The sequence below is a fragment of the Eptesicus fuscus genome, chromosome 8, assembly GCF_027574615.1.
Source record: "Eptesicus fuscus isolate TK198812 chromosome 8, DD_ASM_mEF_20220401, whole genome shotgun sequence".
Taxonomy (NCBI): Eukaryota; Metazoa; Chordata; class Mammalia; order Chiroptera; family Vespertilionidae; genus Eptesicus; species Eptesicus fuscus.
Genome location: NC_072480.1, coordinates 15,779,686 through 15,807,059, shown reverse-complemented (window position 1 = coordinate 15,807,059; position 27,374 = coordinate 15,779,686). Strand labels below are relative to the sequence as shown.

Below are 27,374 nucleotides of genomic sequence, written 5' to 3'. Positions count from 1 at the left end.
TATACCATGGGGTAAAGACAGTCTCTTCAATAAATGGTGTTGAAAAGGGGGGGATAGGGGACACCTGTAATACTGTCAACAATAAAAATGAATGAATAATAAACAAACAAATAAATAAATAAATAAAGTTGACAAAACTGGACAGGCATGTAAAAGAATGAAACAGGATTACTTTCTTATTCTATATACAAGAATAAAATCAAAATGGATGAAAAAATTAAATGTAAGACCTGAAACCATAAAAATCCTAGAAGAAAACATATGCTAATGCTACTCTTTGACATCGCTCTTAGTAATGTATTTTTGGATATGTCTCCCTGAACAAGGGAAATACAAGAAAAAATGAACAAATGGGAGTACATCAAACTAAAGTATTTTTGCACAGTGAAGGAAACCATCAACATGAAAAGACAACCAACTAAATGGATGAAGATATTTGCCAATGATACATCTGAAAAGGGGTTATATCCAAAATATATAAGGAACTCATACAACTCAACTCCAAAATAACAAACAATCTGATTTAATAATGGGCAGAGGACCTGAATAGACATTTCTCCAAAGAGGACATACAGATAGCCAACAGACATATGAAAAGATGCTCAATGTCACTAACCATCAGTGAAATGCAAATTAAAATCATAATGAGATATCACTTCACACCTGTAAGAATGGTTATCATCAATAACTCAACAAACAAGGGCTGGTGAGGATGTGGAGAAAAGGGAAGCCTTGTGCACTGTTGGTGGGATCATAAATTGGTGTTACCACTATGGAAAGGAGTATGAAGTTTCCTCAAAAAATTAAAAATAGAACTACCATACGATCTAGTAATTCCACTTATGGGTATTTATCCTAAGAAATCCAAAACACTAATTTGAAAAGACATGTGCAACCTTATGTTCATTTCAGTGTTACTTAAAATAGCCAAGATATGAAGCAACCTAAATGTTCATCAATTAATGAATGGATAAAGAAAAAGTGGTGCATATATACAGTGGAATATTAATCAGCCATAAAAAAGAATGTAATATTGCCATTTGTGACAACATGGATGGACCTAGAGGGTATTATGCTAAGTGAAATAAGTAGACAGAGAAATACAAATACCAAATGATTTCACTTATATGTGGAATCTAAAGAACAAAATAAACTAACATGCAAAACAGAAACAAACTCATAGATACAGAGAACAAATTGATGGTTGCCAGATGGGAGGGGATTGGGAGTAATGGGTGAAAAGGGGAAGAGATTGAGATGATCAAATTGCCAGTTATAAAAACAGTTACGGGAAAGTAAAGTATAGCATAGCAAATATAGTTAATAATATTGTAATAACTATGTGTAGTGTCAGATGGGCACTAGACTCATTGGGGTGATCACTTTATTGAGCTATATAAATGTCTAATTACTCTGCTATAGACCCTAATATTGTATGTCAACTGTAATTTTTAAAAAACTGCCTGACTGGTGTGGCTCAGTGGTTGAGCATCAACCTATGAATCAGAAGGTCACAGTTTGATTCCTAGTCAGAGTACATGCCCAGGTTGTGGGCATGCAGGAGGCAGCCAATCGATGATTCTTTCTCATTATTGATGTTTCTCTCTCTCTCTCCCTCTCCCTTCCTCTCTGAAATCAACTTAAAAAATATATTTAAAAATTTTTTTAATTTTAAAAATGATTTTAGAGTTTTAGAAAAAAACTTTAAAAATAATAAACAGTAATAAAAAATTAAAGTCAAATATTAATAGTCATACATATTAAAATTAAAAAGCAGAGATACAATACTCTTACAGAAAGTTTACCTCAAAGTCTATCAGCTGTAGGTCAGCTATCAGTGTCACCAGCAGCCCACTATTGTAGAGTTCTTGTGCTAACTGAGCCACAGCCTCTGTTGGGGGTTCCTTGTCATTTGTACCACACAGAATTTCTTTCATTGCTTGCAGTGATTTCGATACTTCTTCCGAAGCCTAGTGACCAAAAAGTATGCTAAGACTTAAGTGAATAAAAAATTTCAGGCTATAAACAAATAAACAAACAAAAACCACTTATTAAGCCCTGTTTATGATCAAAGAACACTGTACAGTTATAAACAAAAACCTTTTAGTAAGCACTGGTTTTTTATTTTAAAAAGTTACTAAAATTTATATCTAAAAAAGAGCTCTATTATTTCTATTTAGCCAACATAATTGAAAAAATATTTTCTTTTAAACCATACTCAGACACAGTCTATTTTAAAAGTAATTAATTGTAAATTTAACTCTTGAAATTAAAATGACTCTATTTTAAAGACCTATCAGTAGCTACTAGTCTTTAAAACATTTGCTAAGGTTTTTCTGATTTTTTAAAATGGTCTAGGTATAAAATCATAAGTTGTCAAAACCCATAAACTTTCTTTGTTGATACACTTTTCTCTCACACAGACATTATCTTTTTTTCTATCTATAAAACTTTTTAAAAAATCCTTCACTGTATATAAAGAATAATAGGAAAATCCATGGAGGTAGAAAGTAGATAAGTATGTACTAGGGCCTGTTGAGATAGAATGAGTAATGACTGCTTATGGGATACAGGGTTTCCTTTGGGGATGATACAGATGTTCTGGGATTAGATAGTGGTGATGGTTGTACAACCTTGAGAGTATAATAAAAATCACCGAACTGTACACTTTAAAATGGTGGATTATATGGTATGTAAATTATATCTCACTGAAAACTTTTTAAAAAGTTAATACAGATGAGGAGAGAAGAACAGACCAATTAGTTAACAATTTGATTTGTTGACCATTAAAAATATATATGTAAAGTATAAAATTTAAAGTATACTATTCTAATCATTATAATTGAAGGGAATAAAGAGAATAAGGTAATATAAAAATATATCATAGTAATGTGACACTACTTAAAAAAAATAATTTCCATATACATTTTATGATCTGACTGAAGCAATTCTTATTTATTAAAGGTTGGAAGTTTCTTAAATTGTGTGACCATACCACAGGTCAAGAAACAACATTTAAGTACCCCAGAAGTTACCTGAATGGCTCTCTTTCAGCCTAAAAGTAAATATTGTTATGTCTTTTATGACAAGCATTTATTTACATTTTTTGTAGTTTTCTTACCTATGCTAGTAGCCCAAACAGGTACTATTCTAAATCAGTTCTACCGATTTAGAATAGTACCTGTACCCTTTTAAAATTTGCTTCTTTCACTCCACACTGTATTTGTGAGATTCATCCACACTGCTGCATGTAAGCAGCAGTTCTTTAATTTTCATGTTCTATGGTATTCCAGTGATGGTGGGACCACTTCCCCATCAGCTCTTCTGTTGATAGACAGTTGGGTTGTTTCCATTGAGGGGTTATTATGGAAAACACAACACTATAACATTCTTGTACATGCAGCCTGGGACTATGTTCAAGAATATCTCTAGAGTTTATATCTAGCAAGAACATGCATGCCTTCCTATCTAGCAGATAATATACTAACCTTATTTCCAAAAACCAATTTATACTTTATCACTCATAGTGAATCAAAGTTCTTACTGCTTTCCATACTTGTCAATACTTAACACCATCAGACAATTTTGCCAAGGTAGAACATGTACATTATGAATATACTGCAGTTAATTGGACTTTTTCTGATTACTAATGAAGATGAGTATCTTTTTATGTTTTTTAAAAAGTTTTCTCTCTTGTCATTTAGAATTACTCTTTTAAAAAGATCTTTTTTTTCCCCTACTTGAACCAATAGTTGGTTCAATATTACAAGTACACTAGGATTAAAATATATTTCTACATTACTTACAAGATGTAGGATGAAAAATATACTTCTACATCCTTATAAGAACACAAGATTGTACCAGACACTGAGACAGAAATATACTTTGCACTCAAGGGTATTTTATTTATAGATACTAACACTAAAAAGTCCTTCCAATGCGGAAGCACTACGTGGTAGGATTTTTAAACAATGTTAAAATGAGGTTGCACTGCAGTAGAAACTATCAGTTGACCTTTAAATAAAAGCTTTTTACCCTTCATGCCAATATAATATATCAGTACTAGAGGCCTGGTGCACAGATTCATGCACTGGTGGGGTCCCTCAGATTGGCCTGCAGGGATCAGGTCAAAACCGGCTCTCCGACATCCCCCAAGGGATCCCAGATTGCAAGAGGCTGCAGGCCAGGCCGAGGGACCCCACTGGTGCATGAATCCATGCACCAGACCTCTAGTATGCATATAAGATCTTTGGTTATTCTCTTCCTGCTCTCCCTACTCCCCCGTTCCTTCTGAGATTCATCAGTCTGTTCCATGTTTCCATGCCTGTGGTTTCTGCTCCTGCGTTGAGCATCTGGTGGTCAGTGCACATCATAGCTACCGGTTGGCCAGTCAGCCAGTTGCTTGGGCTTTTATATATATAGATAACCACTTGGATTTTTAAGCAATGTAGTCTAGAGGAATCCAGGGTTGGTCAGAGGCTCCAGATAATCAATCAAGAGCTCAAGACCACCCTGGCCAAGTATCTCAGTTGGTTAGAGCACTGTCCTGATATATCAAGGTTTCAGGTTCAAGCCCCAGTCAGAGAACATACAAGAATCAACCAATGAATGCATAGAGAAGCAGAACAGCCCTGGCTGGTTTGGCTCAGTGGATGGAGTGTCAGCCTGCGGACTGAGGGGTCCGGGTTCAGTTCCGGTCTGGGGCACATGCCTGGGTTGTGGGTTCAGTCCCCAGTGTGGGGTGTGCAGGAGGCAGCTGATTGATGAGTCTCTCAGCATTGAAGTTTTTATCTCTCTCTCTCCCTCTCCCTTCCCCTCTGAAATCAATAAAAATATATATTTTTAAAAAGTAGAATAAATCAATGTTTCTCTTGCTCTCTCTATCTCTTCTTCTTCTCTTTCTCTAAATCAATAAAAAAATTTTAATAAAAAAATTTTAGTTGATTAGAGGGTTGTCCTGGACAATAGACTCAACAATGAACAGATGCATAAAACCTAAAATAAATTTACAGAGACCCTAAGTTAATCACAGACCATATTTGGGGTACTTCATTAAACTTTTATGCTGGTTTTTGGTCTTGAAATAAATATATTTTAATAATAATATTATTGTTTTAGCTCATACCTTGTCTGTCTTTTTGTCTTGCTTTTCCAAAATGGTTAAGTTGTCTTTCAGAATTTTCACAATTTCTGCTGGATTTTTATGTGATTTACTAAACAAAGGCATTTTTTTCATCTATAGAAATCTCTTCTTCCAATATGGAATGCTAAAAACAAATACAAAAATAAAAATCATTAACTTATTCTTAACATGATTAACTTGTTATACTAAAATGACATGTTTTCAATTCAGTAATTTGCTATATTAAAATCCAATTAAAATTAGTTTCATCAAGTTTTATGCCGAATTTAAACACATGCAAAATATTTTTAAACATTACTTGGAAGTTTTTTCTCTAAGTTAAAATTTTTTCTTATAATAGAAATACAGGGATTATGCAAGAATGGAAAAAAAGAATACCTTTAGAGAATAACCTGATATTTAGACTGAAAAATTATGCTAATAATAATAGTAGATAAAATAAAACATTTAAAACTAAAGTGGATTTAAGATCCACATACTATGGTAAAGCAATATTTAAAAGCATGCCACTCAACAGCAATCTAGAATCTGTTCTTTACTCTTTAAATATTTAGCTGACTATACTCATTGATGAAATGAGACTACCATGGTGGAAGGTGAAGAGAGAAGTGCAAGGAGTATCAACTCTTGATTTTGAGAATATCAATTTACATACAGCAGAGAAAGCCAATGTGACTGTCATTGTCTTATATTCATTTACTTTACATCTATTAGCAAAAATATTTCAAGCATTACAGAAATATGGTATAATAAATCAAAGGCTCCCAGTAACCAATGACCCAGAAAAACCAATTATCAGTTTGGTATATACTACTCCTGAGTTTTTTCTATACATATAAAAATAAATATATTTTAAAATAAAAATAGAATAGTTCTAAATACAGTATTTTGTAACTTTCCCCAACTTTTTATATCTTGAATATCATTCTATAAGTGCATGTTTAGATCTGTAATATTTTTATTGCAATATAGTATTCCATTATAAGGATACATTACATATTTATTTGATAAGTTCTTCTTAATTATTATAATTTATTTTATCAATACCCTATTGATGGACTTTTGAGTTAATTCCATTTCTCTTAATATTTTGCTTATTAACAGTGAATAATATTATATGTAAATGTGTACACAAACATGTATACCAGCACTCTTCTAACCAGCTATTCCTGTGGCGCAACCTTGGCTATGGTTCTAAATCCCTCATCCTCCTAGATTCCTACTTCCTAAATCTGGTTCCCTAGTATTTGATAGATCTGTGAATTACCTTATATCCTTCTAATAAATTCATTCAGGATTGATTGTGATCAAGAATTCCAATGGGATACATCAATATATATAAAGAGCCAGGGCCTGTAACGACCAAGGCTCAACTGAACACCAGAAGTCAGTGCTGGGTTGCCGTAGTGACCCAGCACTGACTGCCAAGGGGGCTGCGGATCAGGCCCAGAGAGAGGTCTGCAGAGAGAGAGGCAGGGTCTGATCCCCAGCCTCCATGGCAGCTGTTGATCAGCTGTTGCCTCTCCCTTTCTCTCCCAGCTTTGCCAGCAGCCACACCTCTCTTTCTCTCTGGGCCTCCCTGGGGGCTGCTGATCAGCCCCGCCTCTTTGATCAGGACTGGAGATACGCCCAGAGATGCTGACTGGCATAGAAACCGACCAATCAGAACCAAATCTGGGTGAAGTGCGAGTTGCCAATGGCTGCCTAGGAGGCGGAGCTTTTGACGCTGACTGGCATAGAAACCAACCAATCAGAACCAAATCTGGGTGAACTTCAAAGGCAGAACCTAAGGTGGGGGCTGAGGAGGGGTTTTAAGGGCAACAGCTATTTGGTATAAGGTGTAAGAAAGTGGTTCAATTTTTTTATGACCAGTTTGGCAGTATAGTGCATATGGCTGGCTATCAATCCAGATATAGGGATTATGTGTTTTTGTCTGCCAAGAGCATCTCCTCCTGCTGAAAAAGGCTTTCCCCCCACCCATTTAAGCAATCCTATCCTATATAATCTATCTATACTACTAAAAGGGTAATATGCTAATTAGACCGGGTCAACCAGCCATCTTCCGGACATCTGACTTTCTTCCAGACAAAGCTATGGTGGTGGGGTAGAGGCAGAGGCAGTTAGGGGTGATCAGGCCGGCAGGAGAGGGCAGTTGGGGGCAAGATCAGGCCAGCAGGGGGTTAGGGGCAACCAGGCCAGCAGGGGAGGGAAGTTGGGGGCGAGATCAGGCCGGCAAGGGAGAGCAGTTGGGGGCAACCAGGCCAGCAGGGGAGGGCAGTTGGGGGCGAGATCAGGCTGGCAGGGGAGGGCAGTTGGGGGCGAGATCAGGCCGGCAAGGGAGGGCAGTTAGGGGCAATGAGGCAGGCGGAAGCAGTTAGGGGCTAGCAAGCCGGCAAGGGAGGGCAGTTAGGGGTGACATCAAGCCGGCAGGGGAGGGCCATTGGGGGCGAGATCAGGCTGTTGGAGGCAAGATCAGGCTGGCAGGGGAGGGCAATTGGGGGCAACCAGGCCAGCAGGGGAGGACACTTGGGGGCAAGATCAGGCTGGCAGGGGAGGGCAGTTAGGGGTGATCAGGCAGGCAGAGGCAGTTGGGGGGAGATCAGGCCAGCAGGGGAGGGCAGTTGGGGGTGAGATCAGGCTGGCAGGGGAGGGCAGTTAGGGGCAATCAGGCAGGCAGGCAGGTGAGTGGTTAGAAGCCAGCAGTCCCAGATTGCAAGAGGGATGTCTGTCCGCTGGTCGGACATCCCCCAAGGGGTCCCCAATTGGAGAGGGTGCAGGCTGGGCTGAGGGAACCGCCCCCACCCACCCCCGTGCACAAATTTCGTGCACTGGGCCCCTAGTACTAGTATAGGTTATGAAGTATAAATCACAACTGTTTGTTTAAATTTTGACAATAAACAAAAGACTTAAAAATATTTCATGCCGTAACCAGTTTTCTCAGTGGATAGAGCATCGGCCTGCGGACTCAAGGGTCCCAGGTTCAATTCCGATCAAGAGCATGTACCTTGGTTGTGGGCACATCCCCAGTGGGGGGTGTTCAGGAGGCAGCTGATTGATGTTTCTCTCTCATCGATGTTTCTGACTCTCCCCCTCCCTTCTTCTCTGTAAAAAATCAATAAAATATATTTAAAAAAATATTTCATGTTTTCAGTAGGGATGCCTTAACTTCCCAATGTGGGAGGGTAAATATAAGGGGGAAGTTGTCCACTTTTTGGGCAAGGTTAAGTTTTAAAAGCATGTTAAACGACCCCAATCAGCCTCTAAAACTGATTCAGAAAGTTGACTCAGCACTGAAAGATAAAGTATGTGAAGATCACCCTGTGAGACTCAGTGGGTGGTTTCAGGTGCAAAAAAGAAAAACATTAGAAGAACATTGTGTCCTATCCCTTTATAAAATTCAAGAAAAAATGATAAATATGCATTAGGTCTTTCTTTAATAATCAGGCCTAAACATAAATAAAGGCAAAGTATATTTAAAATGTGTATGTAATGTGGATGTGGGGTAGATGCTGAAATGATCATTAGATGGTTGGGCAAAGTAAGCAATCTGTTGCTTCCTACCTGGGTGCTCTTGGGCACAGTATGTGATCTCTCCAAGTTCTGTGTTTTTACCTGTAAATGGTTATAATAACATCTCCTTCATAGGATTTTTGTAAGAATTAAAGGTATGCAGAGCACCTTGCACAGGGCCTAGTAGAAGTGAGGTACTCTATAATGTTTAGCTGCCATTATTACAAAACGTTCCATAACAGTTAATGAATTATTTCACTATACAGAAAGGCATAGTAATTGAGATATAATTTTGTCTTTATTAAGTGTCCTAGACACTTCTAAATTCCTGAGCCACTTACACATTTTTAAAAAATATATATAAATTGATTGAATTTTAAATACTCAATCCTATATAATAAAGAGGTAATATACAAATTGACTCTCATGCCCTCACAAGATAGCTGCCTATGACCAGACCGGCAGGGGGCTTAGTGAGGGATGACCAAATGACTGAACAAGCAGGCTGCGTGGGGTGACCAGGATGGCGGGGTGGGGGGGGGGAGAGGGGGCAGTTGGGGGCAATTAGGCTGGTAGGGAGGGCAGTGAGGGGCGACCAGGCTGGCAGGGGGGGCAGTTAGGGGTGATCAGGCCAGCACTCAGAGGCAGTGAGCGGCGATCAGGCTGGCAGAGGGGGGCAGTTAGGGGCAACCAGGCAGGCAGGCAGGTGAGCAATTAGGAGCCAGTGGTCCAGGAATGTGAGAGGGATGTCCCCAGGATCGGGCCTAAACCGGCAGTCAGACATCCCCAAGGGGTCCCGGATTGGAGAGTGTGCAGGCTGCGCTGAGAGGACCCCCCCTCCCCCGTGCACAAATTTCATGCATCGGGCCTCTCTAGTCTATATATATAAAAGCCTAACATGCAAATTGTCCCCTCAGGAGTTCAACCGGGAGACTGGGAGTTCTATTGCTCACTATGACGTGTGCTGACCACCAGGGGGCAGCATGGAATGAAGGAAGACCCTGGCCGGCAACCGGAAGGCCCCTATCAGCCCTGATGACCAGTCACACATAGGGAATTTTGTGCACTGGGCCTCTAGTGTTCAAATATTTAACATTAACGAATATTTATTTATTTTTTGTTAATCCTCACCCAGGGATATTTTTCCATTGATTTTTAGGAAGACTGGAAGAGAGAAGGAAAGACAGAAACATCAATGTGAAAGCAACAGTATGTACCCTTGACCGAAATCACACCCAGGATTTGATCTGCAGGCCAACGCTCTATCCACTGAACTAGAGCTAACATTAACACATTTTTAAAAGCTAAATGCATTTGTGTAATTGTTCTCTTTCTCTATGTAGTTCTACTACACTAAGGAACAGATAGTCAACTACAGGAATTTCAACTAAATATGTACTCCCTGACATCAAAACAGAGTACAAATTATGAGACATAGTATCATATATATGATATGACATGACTTTTGTCTGTTACCCATTGCTCTGCTCAACTCTCACTGTAACAAGCTAATTCTAATGCTAATTCCACTAAAATTATAAACATTTTCAGGACATTATCCTATACAATAAAAAGCTAATATGCAAATCGACTGAACGGTGGAACGACTGGTCACTATGATGCACACTGAACACCAGGGGGCAGACACTCAATGCAGGAGCTGCCCCCTGGTGGTGAGTGCACTCCCACAGGAGGAGTGCCGCTCAGCCAAAAGCCAGGCTCACAGCCAGCACTCAAAACTGGCAGTGGCAGGAGCCTCTCCCGCCTCCAAGGCAGCGCTAAGGATGTCCGACTGCCAGTTTAGGCCTGCTCCCTGGGCCTAAGCCGGTAGTCGAATATCCCCCAAGGGATCCCAGACTGCGAGCAGGCACAGGCCGGGCTGAGGGACCCCCCTCCCCAAGTGCACAAATTTTGTGCACTGGACCTCTAGTATTAATATAATAGTTAGCCAGCATTTCCTGATTCACTGTACCCCAACTGTTCATTTGCCAGTTTCTTCATTCACGCACTCAACGAACAAAACTAAGCACAGGGATAAAAAAACACAAGCCCTGCTCTTTGGAGCTAATTATTAAGTGGAAAAGCAAATATTTTAGGGGCAATGAGATTAATAACAGTGGGAATTAACATAGAGTATATATAATGCCTCTAAAATAGTTTTCCCTTTTTTGAATTTATCATTTTCTTATGTTAAATGTACCTATTATCATAACTGTAACATAAAATTAGTTTAATAATGTTCTAAAATTTCATGGGATCATTAGTCTTCAATTCTGGGGCCCCTATTTTGAGGAAAATCAAAATCAAAACCATTACTTTCAAACCATGCAGTTACAGTCCCCCAGGTCTCCTACAAATTAATGTAAAGCTCTCTTTCCTGCACTGTTCTTTTCAAACCATGGCCAGCTTCCTCTCACCCCCAGACTGAACACCTGTCCCCATAATTTTAAATTTGAGGTTGCCCTTTCCATAATCTGGGCAACTGTGCTGGTCATTCCATGTGCACCCACCCCAATTCACTGCATCTTTATTTAATAAACTAGAGGCCTGGTGCATGAAATTTGTGCATGGGGGGGTCCCCTCAGCCTAGCCTGCACCCTTTCTAATCTGGGACCCCTTGGGGGATGTCCGACTGCCGGTTTAGGCCCAATCCCGGGGATCAGGCCTAAACCAGCAGTTGGACATCTCTCTCACAATCCAGGACTGCTGGCTCCTAATCACTCACCTGCCTGCCTGCCTGACTGCCCCTAACTGTCTCTGCATGCCGGCCTGGTGGCCCCTAACTCCCCCCGCTGCCGGCAAGGTCGCCCCCAACTGCCCCCCTCTGCTGGCCTGGTAGACCCTTACTGCACCCCCTGCTGGCCTAGTCACCCCTAACTGGCCCCCCGCCAGCCTAGTTGCCCCTCACTCCCCCCCCACCAGCCTAATCGCCCCCAACTACTCCCCCTGTCGGCCTGGTTGCCCCCAATTGCACCCCCCCACCAGCCTGGTGGCCCCTAACTGCCCCCACCTGCCGGCCTGGTTGTCGCTTGCTCCCAACTGCCCCCCTCTGCCAGCCTGGTTGCCCTAACTGCCCCCCCTCCCGCACCAGCCTGGTCGCCCCACGCAGCCTGCTTGTTCAGTCATTTGGTCATCCCTCACTAACCCCCGCTGCCGGCCTGGTCGTAGGCAGCCATCTTGTGAGGGCGTGATGGTCAATTTGTATATTACCTCTTTATTATATAGGATGAGCCAACCAGCACTCAACACTACCTGCTAATAATCAGACCTAAACACTCATCTATTTCTGAGTTGTTAACTTATTATTATGATTCAGAAATTATCACCCTTATCTGTGTATCATTTGTCCTATCTGTAAATTCAGGGGTTCTTTTTATTGAATTTCTTGGGGTGACACACCTTTTTTTTAGCTTAACTGTGAATTCAGCTCATCATATCATTTAATTCATAATTTTCCATTTCATTCATGAAGATATCAAGAAAAAATTTGCCAAATGCACTGGGAAAGCTCAGATACATTATATTTATTTGTTTACATCAGTTAGATTACTGTATTTTATTTTTTATTACATCTCCATGACTTACTAATTTTATCACTGCAAGTTTGTACCTTTGACCACCTCCACCCATTTCACCCATTAGCACCCCATGACTTTGACAATCACCAATCTGTTCTCTTTATATATAAACTTATTTTTGTTTTTGTGTTATTTTCTGGATTCCACGAGTGAGATCCTATAGTATTTATCTTTCTCTGACTTATTTCACTTAGCATAATGCCCTAAAGGTCCATCCATGTTGTTACAAATGACAAAATTTTATTCTTTTTAATGACTGAATAATATTCCATTCTGTGTGTGTGTGTGTGTGTGTGTGTGTGTGTGTGTGTGTGTGTGTGTGTAAATAATAAAAAATAAATAAATACTGTAAATGGGAGATGGTGATGTAACCATGAAACGACATACGTCAAGTCAGTCCTTGGGCTACGTCAGACTCGACGTACGTTGTTTTGTGGTTACGTCGCCATCTCCCATTTATTTATAAAAAAATAAAGTTCCATCATTTTGATGTATGTACATATGTGCTTTATGTTTTTTATTATTTACCACAAGTAAAGGTCAGGAATTGCTATCTTTCTTTTAATTTTTTTTTTATTGTTTCACTTCATTACTGCTGTGTATGTGCTCCATGTGAGTGACGTAGGTGTTTATGTAGGTGGGTTCTGACTTACGGCGAAAATCGTGTTACGTGTGCCATAGGAACGGATCTCCAATGTAACCCGAGGACCTACTGTATATTCAATATATACTCATCCATCAATGGACACAGGTTGTTTTCATATCTTGGCTATTGTAAATAATGCTGCAATAAACATGGAAATACACATATATTTTTTTGAATTAGTGTTTTATTTTTCCAGATAAATACTCAGAAGTGAAATTACTGGATCAGATGATAATCCTATTTTTAAATTTTAGAGGAACCCCCATAATGTAAGGGGGGCTTTAATGAAAGATAGAATAGAATATTTTTAAATTAGATAGGCCATGTACAGTGAGCTGTAGGTTATTCATTGCTTATCTATATTCATTCTGAATCTTTAACTCCTTGTATCCATCATGACCAAAAATAAAATGCTTAAGATGGAGACAAAAGGCATGAAGGAGACCTGAAAATGGTACCTTCTGGGGATAAATTGATAGTAGTAGTTTTTTCATAAAGTATACCTCAGAGTTTTTAGAACATACATATTTCAGCAAAGCAGGAAAAAGGGACAAGAAAAGATGCCATGTTAGGCCAACAGATTGACACCAGATAAAAGTCTCCTGGGCACTGAAAACTGTGTTAGGGCCTCGTACATCAACCTGCCCTCCAGCATTAGTGGTGACAACGGGCCATGCAGCACACAGATGCCAGTGAACTGACAGTGGCCCTGTTGTACTTTTCCACTTTCGAGAATAAACAAACAGAATAAACAGCACAAAATGCAAGTTCTATTTAAAGTGGGGGGGGGGGGGGGGGGGAAGCAGCACATGAAAATGAGAGAAATGCCCTGTGGGCTTGGACAGGAAAGGTTGCTTCCAAAATTAATTTTCTGTAGGAGACAGCATAATTGGGGGAGATAGGGGGCAGGATTATACAAAAAGAGAACTGGCCAAGATAAACAATCAAACACATACACATAAACATACATATTACCCCCTCCCACCCAAAGTAGCATGAAAGTCCAAATCTGCAGAGAGCAGAATTGACCCCACAGAAAATTGTGGACAAATAAAAGGTACAAAATTGGCCAGTCTACATTTATTCATTCAGAAAATATTTACTGAGCCCCTTTAAAGTCCCAGATATTGAATTAGGAAATTCAAAATGAATACGTCTCACAGGGCTCAAAATGCAGTGGGAAACAGACACGTACAGAGTTTAGCCAGAATGCCAGAAAAAGTCAAAGAAACTAAAATGATATGAAGTGTGTGTCTGTATGCAGACATACACTACATATATCTATACTAATAAAAGGGTAATATGATAATTAGAGCAGACGTCTTCCGGATGTCCTTCCGGACAAAGCCACAGCGGCTGCGAAGGGACCAGGCTCAGGCAGCCATGGGCAGCTACGAAGGGCCTAGGCTCAGGCCAGCAGTGGCAGCAACAGCAGGGTAATGGGGGTGGCACCTTCCCCTGCTCCACCAGGTCACCTCCCACAGAGGGAGGCCAGACTGTGGCTTAGGCCAGGGGCTGAAGCAGAAGCAGTTAGGGGCGACCAGGCCGACAGGGGAGAAGTTAGGGGCGATCAGGCTGGCAGGGGGGCAAGGTAGGGGCAATCAGGCTGGCAGGGGGGCAAGTTAGGATTGATCAAACCAGCAGGGGGGGCAAGTTAGGGGTGATCAGGCTGGCAGGCAGAGGCAGTTAGGGGTGATCAGGCAGGCAGGCAGAGGAGTTAGGGGCAATCAGGCAGGCAGACAGGGGAGCGGTTAGGAGCCAGCAGTCCTGGATTGCGAGATGGATGTCCCAGATTGGAGAGGGTGCAGGCCAGGCTGAGGGGACCCCCCCCCCCCGCCCTGTGCACAAATTTCATGCACTGGGCCTCTAGTATGTATATATATGTGTATATGTATGTATATATATATGTATAAAGAGAGAGAGAGAGAGATGTATATATTATATATAGTATATATATTATAGAGCCATGGAGAAGATAAAGTGCTATTCAATATAAACAGGTATTACAACAATAGGGAAAGGTCAAGGAAGCCAGTAACAAAACAAAGGCAACTAAAAAATGGAGCAGAAGCAACACTCAAAGAGAGAGAAAAAAAATCTAAACCTGGTCATTTAAAGGACTTTTCTCATTAAGATAAATGAAGAGACCCCCAAATTAAGTGTCTTATAGCTTTTAAAAGAAACAAACATTCCTCTTTCAAAGCTCATTCATACAAAATGACCTTAACAAAAAAGGGACAAAAATTAAGTCATCTTTAGACTTCCATAAAACTAAATGTCGTAGGACCATGGAGACAATCTATAGAGTTCTGAGAGGGAAAGTCTTTAACCTCATAATTATGTGTTATTTATGTGTTAATAAATTGTATACAGTTACTAAAACTTTTACAAAAAGATGAGCTGAATCAAGTCCACAAGGGTTCAATAAAATAAATGCTAAAAATAAGAAACAGTTCTTGAGCGGAAGCCTTAATATTGTTGGCAGGACATGTGGGAGGGTGAGAATCTACAATTATAATTAACTCCTCTGGGATTAAAGATAAATAAGAATTCAACTAAATAAGTTAAAAAGGAAACTACCCCAAAAATCTCTAAGAAAATAAGGTAAAAGAAAATCTCTGCAAGTCCCTCCATGCTGTCTCAAACAGTAAGAGATCCACCCCCTTTTTTACTGCTGCATAACATTCCATGGTATAAATGTGTCACAGCCTTTTTTATTTAATGCTAAGCAAAATAAGCCAGTCAGAGAAATACAAGTATCATATGATCTCACTCATATGAAAAATCTAATGAACAAAATAAAATGATGAACAAAATAGATCCAGAGACAAAGAACCATGGAACAGACTGCGGAATCTCAGAGAAAAGGCGGGGGAGGGTGTGTGAGTGGGAAGAGATCAACCAAAGAACTTGTATACATATATGCATAATCCATGGACACAGACAATAGGGTGGTGAAGGCCTGGGGTGGGGCTGGACTAGAAGTGGTCAATGGGGAGGGGGGGAAAGGGGGACATATGTAATAATTTCAACAATAAAGATTTTTAAAAATTACAACAAAAACAGAAAATCTCTGGTAACTGTTTGGTCCTGTTTCTTCTGGTGGTAAGACATGTCTGTTCTACTTCCCGCCCCAACCTACCAAAAGGGTGGGAACAGGACCCAGGTGTGGCCAGAGTATTTCTTCCACTTCCCTGGCTATAACAATTGACTCACAAAATTATCACAAGGTGAAGATAATCAAAATACTTCAACAGGACTTTTCTGCCTATGTGTTTTAATTTAATTTTAAATAAAATATTTGGGACATACAGAAGAAGAGATAGAGAACAATGTAATGTGTTTATATTTACCACCTAGCTTAAAAAATAAAACAACTGAAGCAACCCCCTTGGTATGTCTCACTGATCCTATTCCCCTCTGGCTCATACTGTGCCTACTTATCATTTATCTTTCCTATATATGTCTTTACTTTTTTACTAACATTTATAGATAATATGTGATATTGTTGTGTATGGTTTAGCTTTATATAAATGGTATCATACCATTAGTTCCTTTTTCCCTCCTCAACATTGTTATGAGATCTATTTGTATTGATACACAAATATCTAATTTAGTCATCTTACCTACTGTATACCATCCCATTGTATGACTATATTGTAATTTATTTACTAATTCTCTGAGTTCTAATTATTTTCAATTGTTTACTGTTGCAAACATAATTGTAATACAGATTATTTTGCATGTTTACTTGTACATTTGTAGGAGAATGTCTCTAAGGCAGTGGTTTCACCCCTTTTTTTTAGATTTACAGTTAAGAATGCATTTTACATTGTGACCTAGAACAAGTAATGTATAAATGATTATATAATTATTTCATGAAACAATAATGCCCTCTGGATATTTTCCATTCTATTCTACCTGTTTTATCTTACATCATTTAAAAAAAAAAAAGGACTGATTGGCCGGCATGGCTCAGTGGTTGAGCGTCGACCTATCAACCCAGGAGGTCAGAGTTCGATTCCAGTCAGGGCATATGCCTGGGTTGCAGGCTCGATCCCCAGTGTGGGGCATGCAAGAGGCAGCTAATCAATGATTCTCTCTCATCATTGATGTTTCTATCTCTCTCTCTCTCTCCCCCTTCCTTTCTGAAATCAATAAAAAAGAATATATTTTTAGAAGTACTGATCGTTGTCTGTTAAATTGATTTCAGTACCTGGTAATGAGTTATAAGCTCAAGTTTAAAAAACACTGCTCTAAAATGGATCCTAGGGGCACAAACAGTATGATCATCTTTACTAGAAATGGCCACGTTACATTTCCAAGTTGTTAGACTAATTATATTCTCACTGGCGTGAGTCCCAGTTGTGCTTCATTCTTCCCAACAATTGGAACTGTCAGAATGTAAAATGTTTGCCAATATAACAGTTATAAAAGGTTACTCCTTTATTATTATAACTAGAGGCCTGGTGCACGAATTCATGCACAGGGGGGCGGGGGCCCTCAGCCCAGCCTGCACCCTCTCCAATCCAGGACCCTTCGAGGGATGTCTGACTGTCGGTTTAGACCCAATCCCCGGGAAACCAGGAGTCAGACATCCCTCTCACAATCCTGGACCGCTGGCTCCTAATCACTCACCTGCCTGCCTACCTGGTCACCCCTAACTGTCCCCCCCCTGCTGGCCTGATTGCCCCTCACTGCCTCTGCATGCTGGCCTAATTGCCCCTAACTGCCCCCCCGCCAGCCTGGTCACCCGTTACTGCCCCCCTCTGCCAGCCTGGTTGCCCATAATTTCCCCCCCTGCTGGCCTGGTCACTCCCAACTGCCCCCGGGCCGGCCTAGTCGCCCCTCACTGCCCCCCCTGCCAGCCTAATCACCCCCAACTCCCCCCCCTGCTGGCCTGGTCACCACCAACTGACCCCCCTGCCAACCTAGTCACCCCAACTGCGCCCCTGCTGGCCTGGTCGCCCCTCATGGCCCCCCGCCGGCCTGGTCACCCCATGCAACCTGCTGTTCAGTTATTTGGTCGTCCCTCACAAACCCCCCTGCCGACCTGGTCGCCCCACACAGCCTGCTTGTTCAGATGTTTGGTTGTCCCTCACTAACCCCCCTGCTGGCCTGGTCATAGGCAGCCATCTTGTGATGGTGTGAGTGTTAATTTGCATATTACCTCTTTATTATATAGATTTGTATTTTTCAATGACTAACAAGAATGAACATTTTTTCATATACTTCCTTGGCATTTTAACTTCCTTTTCCTGTAAATTTCCCATTTCTATATTTTGCCCATTTCTTTAGGTAGTTGAAGAAAGTCATACCAACATCCAATTAATATAGTCCCTTGCTTAAAAATATAAATCACAATCAAGAATCACCAGGAGATCCCTCTCCCTTCCTCTCTGTAAAAAAATCAATAAAATATATATATTTTTAAAAATGCAATTCTTCAATGTTGCTGTAGGAAGGTTTTTTGGGTTTTGTTTTTTAAATCCTCACCAGAGGATAATTTTTCCATTGAGTTTATTTTTTATTTTATTTATTTTATTTTATTTTTTTAGAGGGAGTAGAGGGAAGGGAAGAGGGGGAGAGAGAGCGAGAGAAACATCAGTGTGAGACACATCGATTGGTTGCCTCACGCACATGCCCCAACTGGGGCTGGGGATCCAGCCTGGACCAAGGTACGTGCCCTTGACTGGGAATCCAACTCACAACCCTTCGGTCCTCGGCTGACTCTCTAGCCACTGAGAAAACTGGCCAGGGCTATCAGAAGTTTTATCATACAACTACATACAATAAAACATACAAAAAAAAATAGGCAATAAAAGAAATGTAATTTATGTTTGGAACAAGAGTCATGAGCCCCAGGTGACTGTTTTCAAGTTTGTACAAAGTGTACTTCCTGTAAATGTTTCAGCACCATCCACTCCCTTCCTCAACTACCCCTCACCCCCAGATATATCTGAGGATGACTTTGACTCCACTAGATCACTCTAATCCAAGAGTTTCTCTTAGATTATATTCTCTAGGATCGTTTCTTCTTTTTCCTTTTCTGCTCTTTTCTAAATCATTTTAAGTTTGATAAAAATAAAAGACATCAGAAAGTTAAAAAAAAAAAAAAGAATCACCAGGAGCCGAAACCGGTTTGGCTCAGTGGATAGAGCATCGGCCTGCAGACTCAGGGGTCCCGGGTTCGATTCCGGTCAAGGGCATGTACCTTGGTTGCGGGCACATCTCCAGTGGGGGGTGTGCAAGAGGCAGTTGATCTATGTTTTTCTCTCATCGATGTTTCTAACTCTCTATCCCTCTCTCTTCCTCTCTGTAAAAAATCAATAAAATAGCCGAAACCGGTTTGGCTCAGTGGATAGAGCATCGGCCTGCGGACTCAAGGGTCCCAGGTTCGATTCCGGTCAAGGGCGTGTACCTTGGTTGCGGGCACATCCCCAGTAGAGGGTGTGCAGGAGGCAGCTGATCGATGTTTCTCTCTCATCGATGTTTCTAACCCTCTATCCCTCTCTTTTCCTCTCTGTAAAAAATCAATAAAATATATTAAAAAAAAAAAAGAATCACCAGGAATTTGAGGAAAGTCAAGGAAATGCAAGATAAATATAAACAGAGAAAATCCCTGGGGAAAGGGAAAAGAAAGAATTAAAACAAGAAAAAATATATTTAATATTCCTCCCCCCAAAATATGACATGCTATTACTTCCATAAAATAAAAACAGGCTGCTATGCAAAAGAAGTAAACAGTGAACAAAAAAACTTGCTTAAAACTAAAAATGCAGTAAAATAGCTGACTGGCAGAATGGCGTAGAATTGAAAAACAAAAAGCTAATTGAAGACCAACCCATGGAAATCTCCTAAAAAGGAGAGAAAACAAAATAAAAACAAAGAAGAACTCATTCAGAGAAAGGTTGGAAATAAACAGGGTAGGTCTAGAGAGCCAATATTGATCAAATATGAATTCTTAAAGAAAAACAAAAACAGAGATAATTGATGAAGAGTAACAAATAAATCAACAAAGAAAAAATATTTCCTTGAGTGAATAAAGATACATGTCTCCAGATTAATGCAAACTAATGGTTTTACAGGGAAAATGTGAAAAGGCCCACTCTAAGTACATTAAAAAAATTTCTGAACTCTAAAGCTAAAGAGAAATCCTACAAACTTCCAAAGATAGGGAAAATCCAGAGTAGCACCTAAGAATCAGACTCTAACAGAAGAAACAAGATTTATAACTTGAAATCAAATGTTAAAAAAACAGTGAAACCTTCTTTACATAGCTTTGTGGGGAAGCATGGGACTTGGTTGGAAAGTCTGTAAGGAGGATTCTCCAAAAGGTTGGGGGCCTCTAGGGGGACCTTGCCGAAGGTGGCAGACCCAGACCCTGCCTTGATTTTTCTAAACAAGTCTGAGCCCCCAGGTGTTTTACTGGAATCTCTATGTTTAATCTTTAGACCCGATCTTGTAGAAGAATGTGCTTTCTCAAGGATGTTTACCCTGCTGATAGTATCTAATAGTTAATTTTAGTTCAAGCTGTTGTTACAATAAAAGCCTAAGGAGGCAGGCAAATGAAGCTGCTTGGTTGCTATAGCCAAGCAGTCCCTTAGCCCTCTCTTTTACAGAAACGTGTGTCAGAGTAATCCATTCATCCATCGCTCAGGGTCTGCCGGTCAGACCCAACATAGCTTCTGGAGGAAAAGATTTTAAATCTAGAGTTCTGTACTCTGTCAAAATATTATGCACTTTGAGGGCAAAGTGAAATTACCTAAGGCTGGAAATGGAAAAGGAAGAGAATAGAGAAATAGGCAAATGAAAATAATAGTTGAAAAACATATGGAGCTGAGCAAAGAAAGTGATAAAATTTAAAGTTAAGTCTAAATGAAGGCTGATATGTGTCTGTGAAGCTTAATACAATTATTAAAAAAAAGTATTCCTACAGTATTCTGATAGATGCAAAATGTAACAAAACTAACATCAGTAATCTGGAATAATGCAAATAAATAAAATTCTTTTATAGATTTTGTACTTTGTTCAAGGAACAACTACAGATGTTAAGATGCAGAACTTGCAACTATCAAAAGGGTGAAAAAAGAACAAAAATAATTTGACTGAATCAGTAAGAATCAGGAGTGAAAAAATAAAAGATCAAACAACAGTAATTATATGCAAATGTGTTAAATTCTACCACTAAAAAATCAAGACTCAAATTGAGTCTGTGCACACACACACAATTCAGCTATAAACTCCCAAAGGACATACAACAACAAAATGATAGAAAAATGTTGAGAATAAAGAGATGCATAAAGATATGCCAAGCAATATTACATGAATATAAGACAATACAAAGTTTTTGTATGTGTGTGTAGTATAGATTTTATATATATACAGGGAGGGGCAAAAGTAGGTTTATAATTGTGAGTACATGAAACAGAATTTATTTTTATTTATTAATTATTGTATTATTTTTCCATATGAACTATAAACCTACTTTTGCCTTACTCTTTATATAGTGTAGATATGTTATATAATTATTATTGTAAATAGTAAATATATTTATAGATTACATATAACAAATATGTCAATTTCCTTTATAAAATGAATAAGATTTTATACATGTTGGGTAATATAAAGACTATATTATATAACTATTTTTATTTTGTGACCTCTATTTTCTCTGCTAAGTAGAAGAACAAGTCACTGCTGGAGGGAGATGAAGAACAGGGAAATATTATAGGGACTGTAAGGAAAGATAAAAGTTTAGAAAAGCTACTGATAGAAATGGGAACAGGAGTTACTAGGGAAGTAATTTAAATTATTTTCGTTAAAATGTTCAATGTAGATTCTAAATAAATTCTTGTCAATAAAATCAAAGAATGTTTAGAGAACAATATATCAAATCAGATTATTTAATATTAGTAAATTAATTATATAAATAAATCAAATAATTATTTCAGGTGATGATAAAGAGCCATCCAATAAAATAAAAATCTAAATTAAATAAATAAATATAGAGAGGAGGAGGAGGGTCAAGATGGCAGCATAGGTAAATGCAGTACTTGTCTCCTCCCACAACCATATCAAAATTACAACTAAACCACAGATCAACCATCATTCAGAACTGCCTGAAATCTGGCTGAACAGAAGTCCTACATTTAGAGAATTAAAAAAGAAGCCATGTTGAGACCAGATACAGAGTTCAAAACACTGGTTATAAGGATGCTCAAGAAAGTTAGTCAGAATGTCAAGGAACTTAGTGAGAACTTCAATGAACTTAGTGAGAACTTCAAGGAACAAAAATATCAATGACATAAAAAAGGATCAGTCAGAAATGTAGGATACATTAAACAAAATGAGGAATAATTTACAGGGAATCAAAAGTAGAGTAGAGGATGCCAAGAATCAAACAAAGAATTTGGGCCCTGGTCAGTGTGCCCCAGTTAATTGAGCATCCTCCTGTGCACCAAAAGGTCACCAGTTCGATTCCTGGTCAGGGCACATACCCAAGTTGCAGATTCCATCCCCAATTGATGTCTCTCTCTTTCTCTCTCTCTCTCTCTCTCTCTCTCTCTCTCTCTCAATCAATAAAGACATATTTCAAACAAAGAATATGGAATATAAGGAAGCAAAAAACATCCAATCAGAAGAGCAAAAAGAAAAAGGACCCAAAATATGAATAGTGTCTCTGGTACAACTTCAAGAGTACTGACATTCATATCATGGGGGTTCTAGAAGGAGAAGAGAGGGAGTAAGAAATTGAAAACCTATTTGAAGAAATAATGACAGAACACTTCCCCTACTTGGTGAAAGAAATAGACTTACAAGTCCAGGAAGCACAAAGAGTCCCAAACAAGATGAACCCAAAGAGGCCCACACCAAGACACATCATAATTAAAATTCCAAAGGTTAAAGACAAAGAGAGAATCTTAAAAGCAGCAAGAGAAAAGTAGTTAGTTACCTACAAGGGAGTTCCCATATGACTGTCAGCTGATTTCTCAACAGAAACTTTGCAGGCCAGAAGGGAGTGATAAGAAATACTCAAAGTGATGAAAAGGAAGGACCTACAACCAAGATTGCTCTACCCAGCAAAGCTATCATTTAGAATTAAAGGTCAGATCAAAAGCTTCACAGACAAGAAAAAACTAAAGGAGTTCATCACTACCAAACCAGTATTACATGAAATGTTGTAGGGAGGAGGAGGAGGAAGAGGAAGAGGAGGAGGAGGAGGAGGAGGAGGAGGAGGAGGAGGAGGAGGAGAAAAGATAAAAAATATGAACAATAAAATGGCAATTAATATATATTTATCAACAATCGAATCTAATGAACAAAATAAACTGATGAATAAAATAGACTCAGAGGCATAGAAACATGAAACAGACTGACGAATCTCAGGAGGCAGAGGAGGGAGAAGAGATTAACTAAAGAACTTATATCTATACTAGAGGCCTGATGCACGAAGATTCATGCAAGAATGGGCCTTTCTTTCCCTGGCTGCCGGCACTGCCTTCACTCTGGCTGGAGCCGCCTTTCCACCTCCCATGCTGCCCAGCGGCTCGGAGGGGCTGGGACGGTGCAGAACGCCTGCGTCATTGCCATGGCGACAATGCAAGCGTCCTGCCCCCAGCCGTTCGGCACCTGTGTATGCAAATTAACCTGCCATCTTTGTTGGGTTAATTTGCATACTCACTTCTGATTGGCTGGTGGGTGTCGCAAAGGTACGGTCAATTTGCATCTTTCTCTTTTATTAGTGTAGCTATGCATTACCCATAGACACAGATAATAGGGTGGTAAAGATCTGGGGTGGAATGGGATCTGAGTGGAGGAGGGTGAGGGGAAAAAAGGAGGAAGGGGTATATGTAATACTTTCAACAAGAAAGATATAAAAAATTAATTAATTAATTAAAAAATAATTGTTAATGGAGGGTTTATCGCTGAAAAGAGGCACAAAGAGCATTACCATAACACTATCATTATTATATGTTCCATTCAATGAATTAAAATATAAAACAAAAATTTGTACAAAATCTGAGAAGGATGTGTCAGAATTGTAATTCACAGACAATATGATTATAGACATCAAAAACCTAACATGAACAACTAAAAACACTTTGGACTTAATAAGAGTTGAGTAGCCAAATACATGATGAATAATACAAAAACTACTATTTTTCATACATAAGCAATACATTATAAAATATAATGAAAACCATATCCCATTCACAACTAAATGTATACAATATCTATACCAGATCTATACTTCAAAAAAAAACTACAAAACCTTAATTTAAAAAAGTTAAATATAAAAGAATATTATTATAGCATGTTTAAAATCCACAAAACCAAGACACATTAAAGAACACACAAAACCCTTATAACTAGAATATCTAAAAAAAATTTCAGAATTCAACAGTCAAATAACCAATCATCCAATTAGAAAATGGGCAAAAGACATGAATAGACTGTTCACCAAAGAGGATATACAGATGGCACATAAACACATGAAAAGCTGTTCAACATTATTAACCATTAGGATAATGCAAATTAAAACCCCAATGAGATATTATTACACACATATGAAAATGACTAAATTTAAAAAATTCACAAAATGCTGATGAGGATGCAAAGAAACTGGGTTACTCATACACTGCCAGTGGGAATGTGAAGTGGCGTAGCCACTCTAGAAAAGAATATGGCGGGTTTTTACACATATAATTACCTTACAACCCACTTTGATCACAAAGAAATGAAAACTTATTTTCACACTAAAACCTGTACACAAATTTTCACAGCAGCATTATTTGTAAACAACCCAGATATCCTTCAATGGGCCAATGGTTAAATTGTGATACATCCATACCATGGACTACTATTCAGCAATAGAAAGAAACAAACTATTATACTCAGCTATTTACATCTCAAGAGAAATATGGTGAGTGAAAAAAGACAATCTAAAAAGGTTATGTATTGAATGATTCTATTCCATATTCTTAAAATATTAAAATTATAAAAATGAAAACAGTAGTCACCAGGATTATTATGGAAGGGATGAGAGTGGGAGGTGGCTGTGGCTAAGAAAGTGTAGAATAAATCCTTACAATGGAACTATTCTATATTTTGATTGTGATAATGTTGACATGAATCTACAAATAAAACTTCAAAAGAACTAAATATACACACATGCAAAATGAATGCATATAAAACCAATGAAATCTAAATAAGGTTTGTAAATTGTATCAATGTAAGTTTTCCCCTGATATTGTACTATAGTTATGCAAGATGTCATTATGGGGGAAACTAGATGAAGGACATACAGAATCTCTTTGTATTGTTTCTTAAAACTGCATGTGACTCTATTGTTATCTCAAAATAAAAAGTTAAAAAAGAATCTATCACTATGAAAAACTGACAAACGGTAATCCAAAATAAAGATAAGTACTTGTTTCTAAAGTAGAAAACTAACAAGTGAAAGACGTGTTTAAAGATATACAAGATGTGTTTATCTATTAGAGGCCCGGTCCCAGTCTGGGACCCCTTGGGGAATGTCCACCTGCTGGTTTAGGCCCGATCCCCCAAGGCAGACATCCCTTTTGCAGTCCAGGATCCCTCTCACAGTCCGGGACACCTCGCTCCTTACCACCCGCCTGCTCACTGCTCCTTACTGCCTGGCTCACTGCTCCTTAGCGCTGCCGTGGAGGTGGGAGAGGCTCCCGGCACCGCCACTGAGCTCGCCAGCCATGAGCCCAGCTTCTGGCGAAGCAGCGCTCCCCCTGTGGGAGCATACTGACCATCAGGGGCAGCTCCTGCATTGAGCATCTGCCCTCTGGTGGACAGTGCGCCTCATAGCCAGTGAGTCTACCAGTGGTTCCGCCGTTTGGTCAATTTGCATATTAGGGTTTTATTATATAGGATTCAATCCTTCACCAAGCCATCTTTTTAACTGTATATATACACAGAACGATTTCTGGAATGTGGCTCAGCTAATGTTAATGGTATTATTTGAATTATGAAATTCGTAAAACATTAAAATTTTTTCTATCTTGGTGTTTTTCTGCATTATTTATGATGAGTACATTTCTTCTTTCCTAAAACAATAAAGAGGTTTGAGGAAAAACCCAGATAAGCTAGAAAAGATATCAGCAGTAAAACCTATCTTTTTAAAAAATATATATTTTTATTGAATTTTTAGAGAGGGAGGAAGGGAGAGGAAGAGAGAGACAGAAACAATGATCAGCTCTTCCTGCAAGCCCCCGCTCACCCCTCCCCCCCCATGGGAATTTAGCCTACAACCCAGGCATTTGCCCTGACCATGAATCAAACTTGGTTCATGGGTCTACGCTCAACCATTGAGCCACACCGGCTGGGCAGAAAAAGCTATCTTGTTTTGAATAGAAAAAGTAAATATTATTAAAATGTCAATTAATCCGCAAGCCTTTGGTTTGCTACAATTCCAATCACAAGTCAAAAAAAAATTTGGTAACTAAATTAGGCATACCAAAAAGCAAGGACAACAAATTTTAAGTAAAACTGGCACAAGAAAAACAGACCAATAGAACAAAAGAGCCCAGATACAGATGTTAAAATAAGTTACAAGTGACTGTCAAATTTCTTTTTTTTAATATATTTTCATTGATTTCAGAGAAGAAGGGAGAGAAAGATAGACAGATAGATAAATAGATAGATAGAAACATCAATGATGAGAGAGAATCATTGATTGGCTGCCTCCTACATGCCCTCCTACTGGCAATCTAGCCCACAACTGGGGCATGTGCCCTGACTGGTTCATATGTAGGTGCTCAACTGCTGAGCCACACAGGCCAGGTCAAATTTCTTGTTGTAAAATTATCTGTCTATTTTTAGAAGTGATAAAATAATCTCAAAGAAAAAGACAGACAAATCAGAGTCCATATAAATATGCTACAAATCTTTAAAAAGTTTTGAATTTTTATGGGTGAAATAAAATTATAGGCAAACAAATAAGAGAAATTCTGTGATATGAATATAAGAGGGGATATATATATATATATATATATATATATATATATATAAAGGCTAATATGCAAAGTGTCTCCTCGGGAGTTTGACTGGGAGTTTGATCACTTGCTATGACATGTGTTGACCACCAGGGGGTGGTGCAGATCAAAGGAAGGCCCCGGCCAGCAGCCAGCTGCCAAGGAAGGAAGGCCCTGGCTGGCAGCCGGAAGGCTCAATCAGCCCTGATCACCGGCCAGGCCTAGGACCCTACCCGTGCACAGATTTAATGCACCGGGCCTCTAGTCCTACCTAATAATCCTACCTAATAATAGACAAATATGCAAATTGACCACACCTATGACACACCTACAAGCCACGCCCACAAGCCACGCCCACCATCCGATCAGAGAGAGCATGCAAATTAACCCAAACCAAGATGGCTACAGCCACAGAGAGCAAGGTTTCCTAGGTAACAGAGGAAGCCAAGCTTTCCGCCTGCCCTTGCCAGGCCTAAGCCTCCACTCAAGCT

General features: G+C 39.3%; 1 protein-coding gene across 3 annotated transcripts in view; it reads right to left on the bottom strand.

The window, feature by feature from the left end:
• CAB39L (calcium binding protein 39 like) overlaps positions 1 to 27,374 on the bottom strand; it is a 172,570-nt gene that overhangs the window by 87,225 nt on the left and 57,971 nt on the right. For all 3 annotated transcript variants that reach the window (XM_028151629.2, XM_054719797.1, XM_054719796.1), the window contains 2 exons: positions 5,126 to 5,267; positions 1,806 to 1,970 (listed from right to left, as the gene is read on the bottom strand). In XM_028151629.2, coding sequence (XP_028007430.1) covers positions 1,806 to 1,970; positions 5,126 to 5,236 — 276 coding nt within the window. In that variant the 5' untranslated portion in view covers positions 5,237 to 5,267. The remainder of the gene's footprint in view (positions 1 to 1,805; positions 1,971 to 5,125; positions 5,268 to 27,374) is intronic.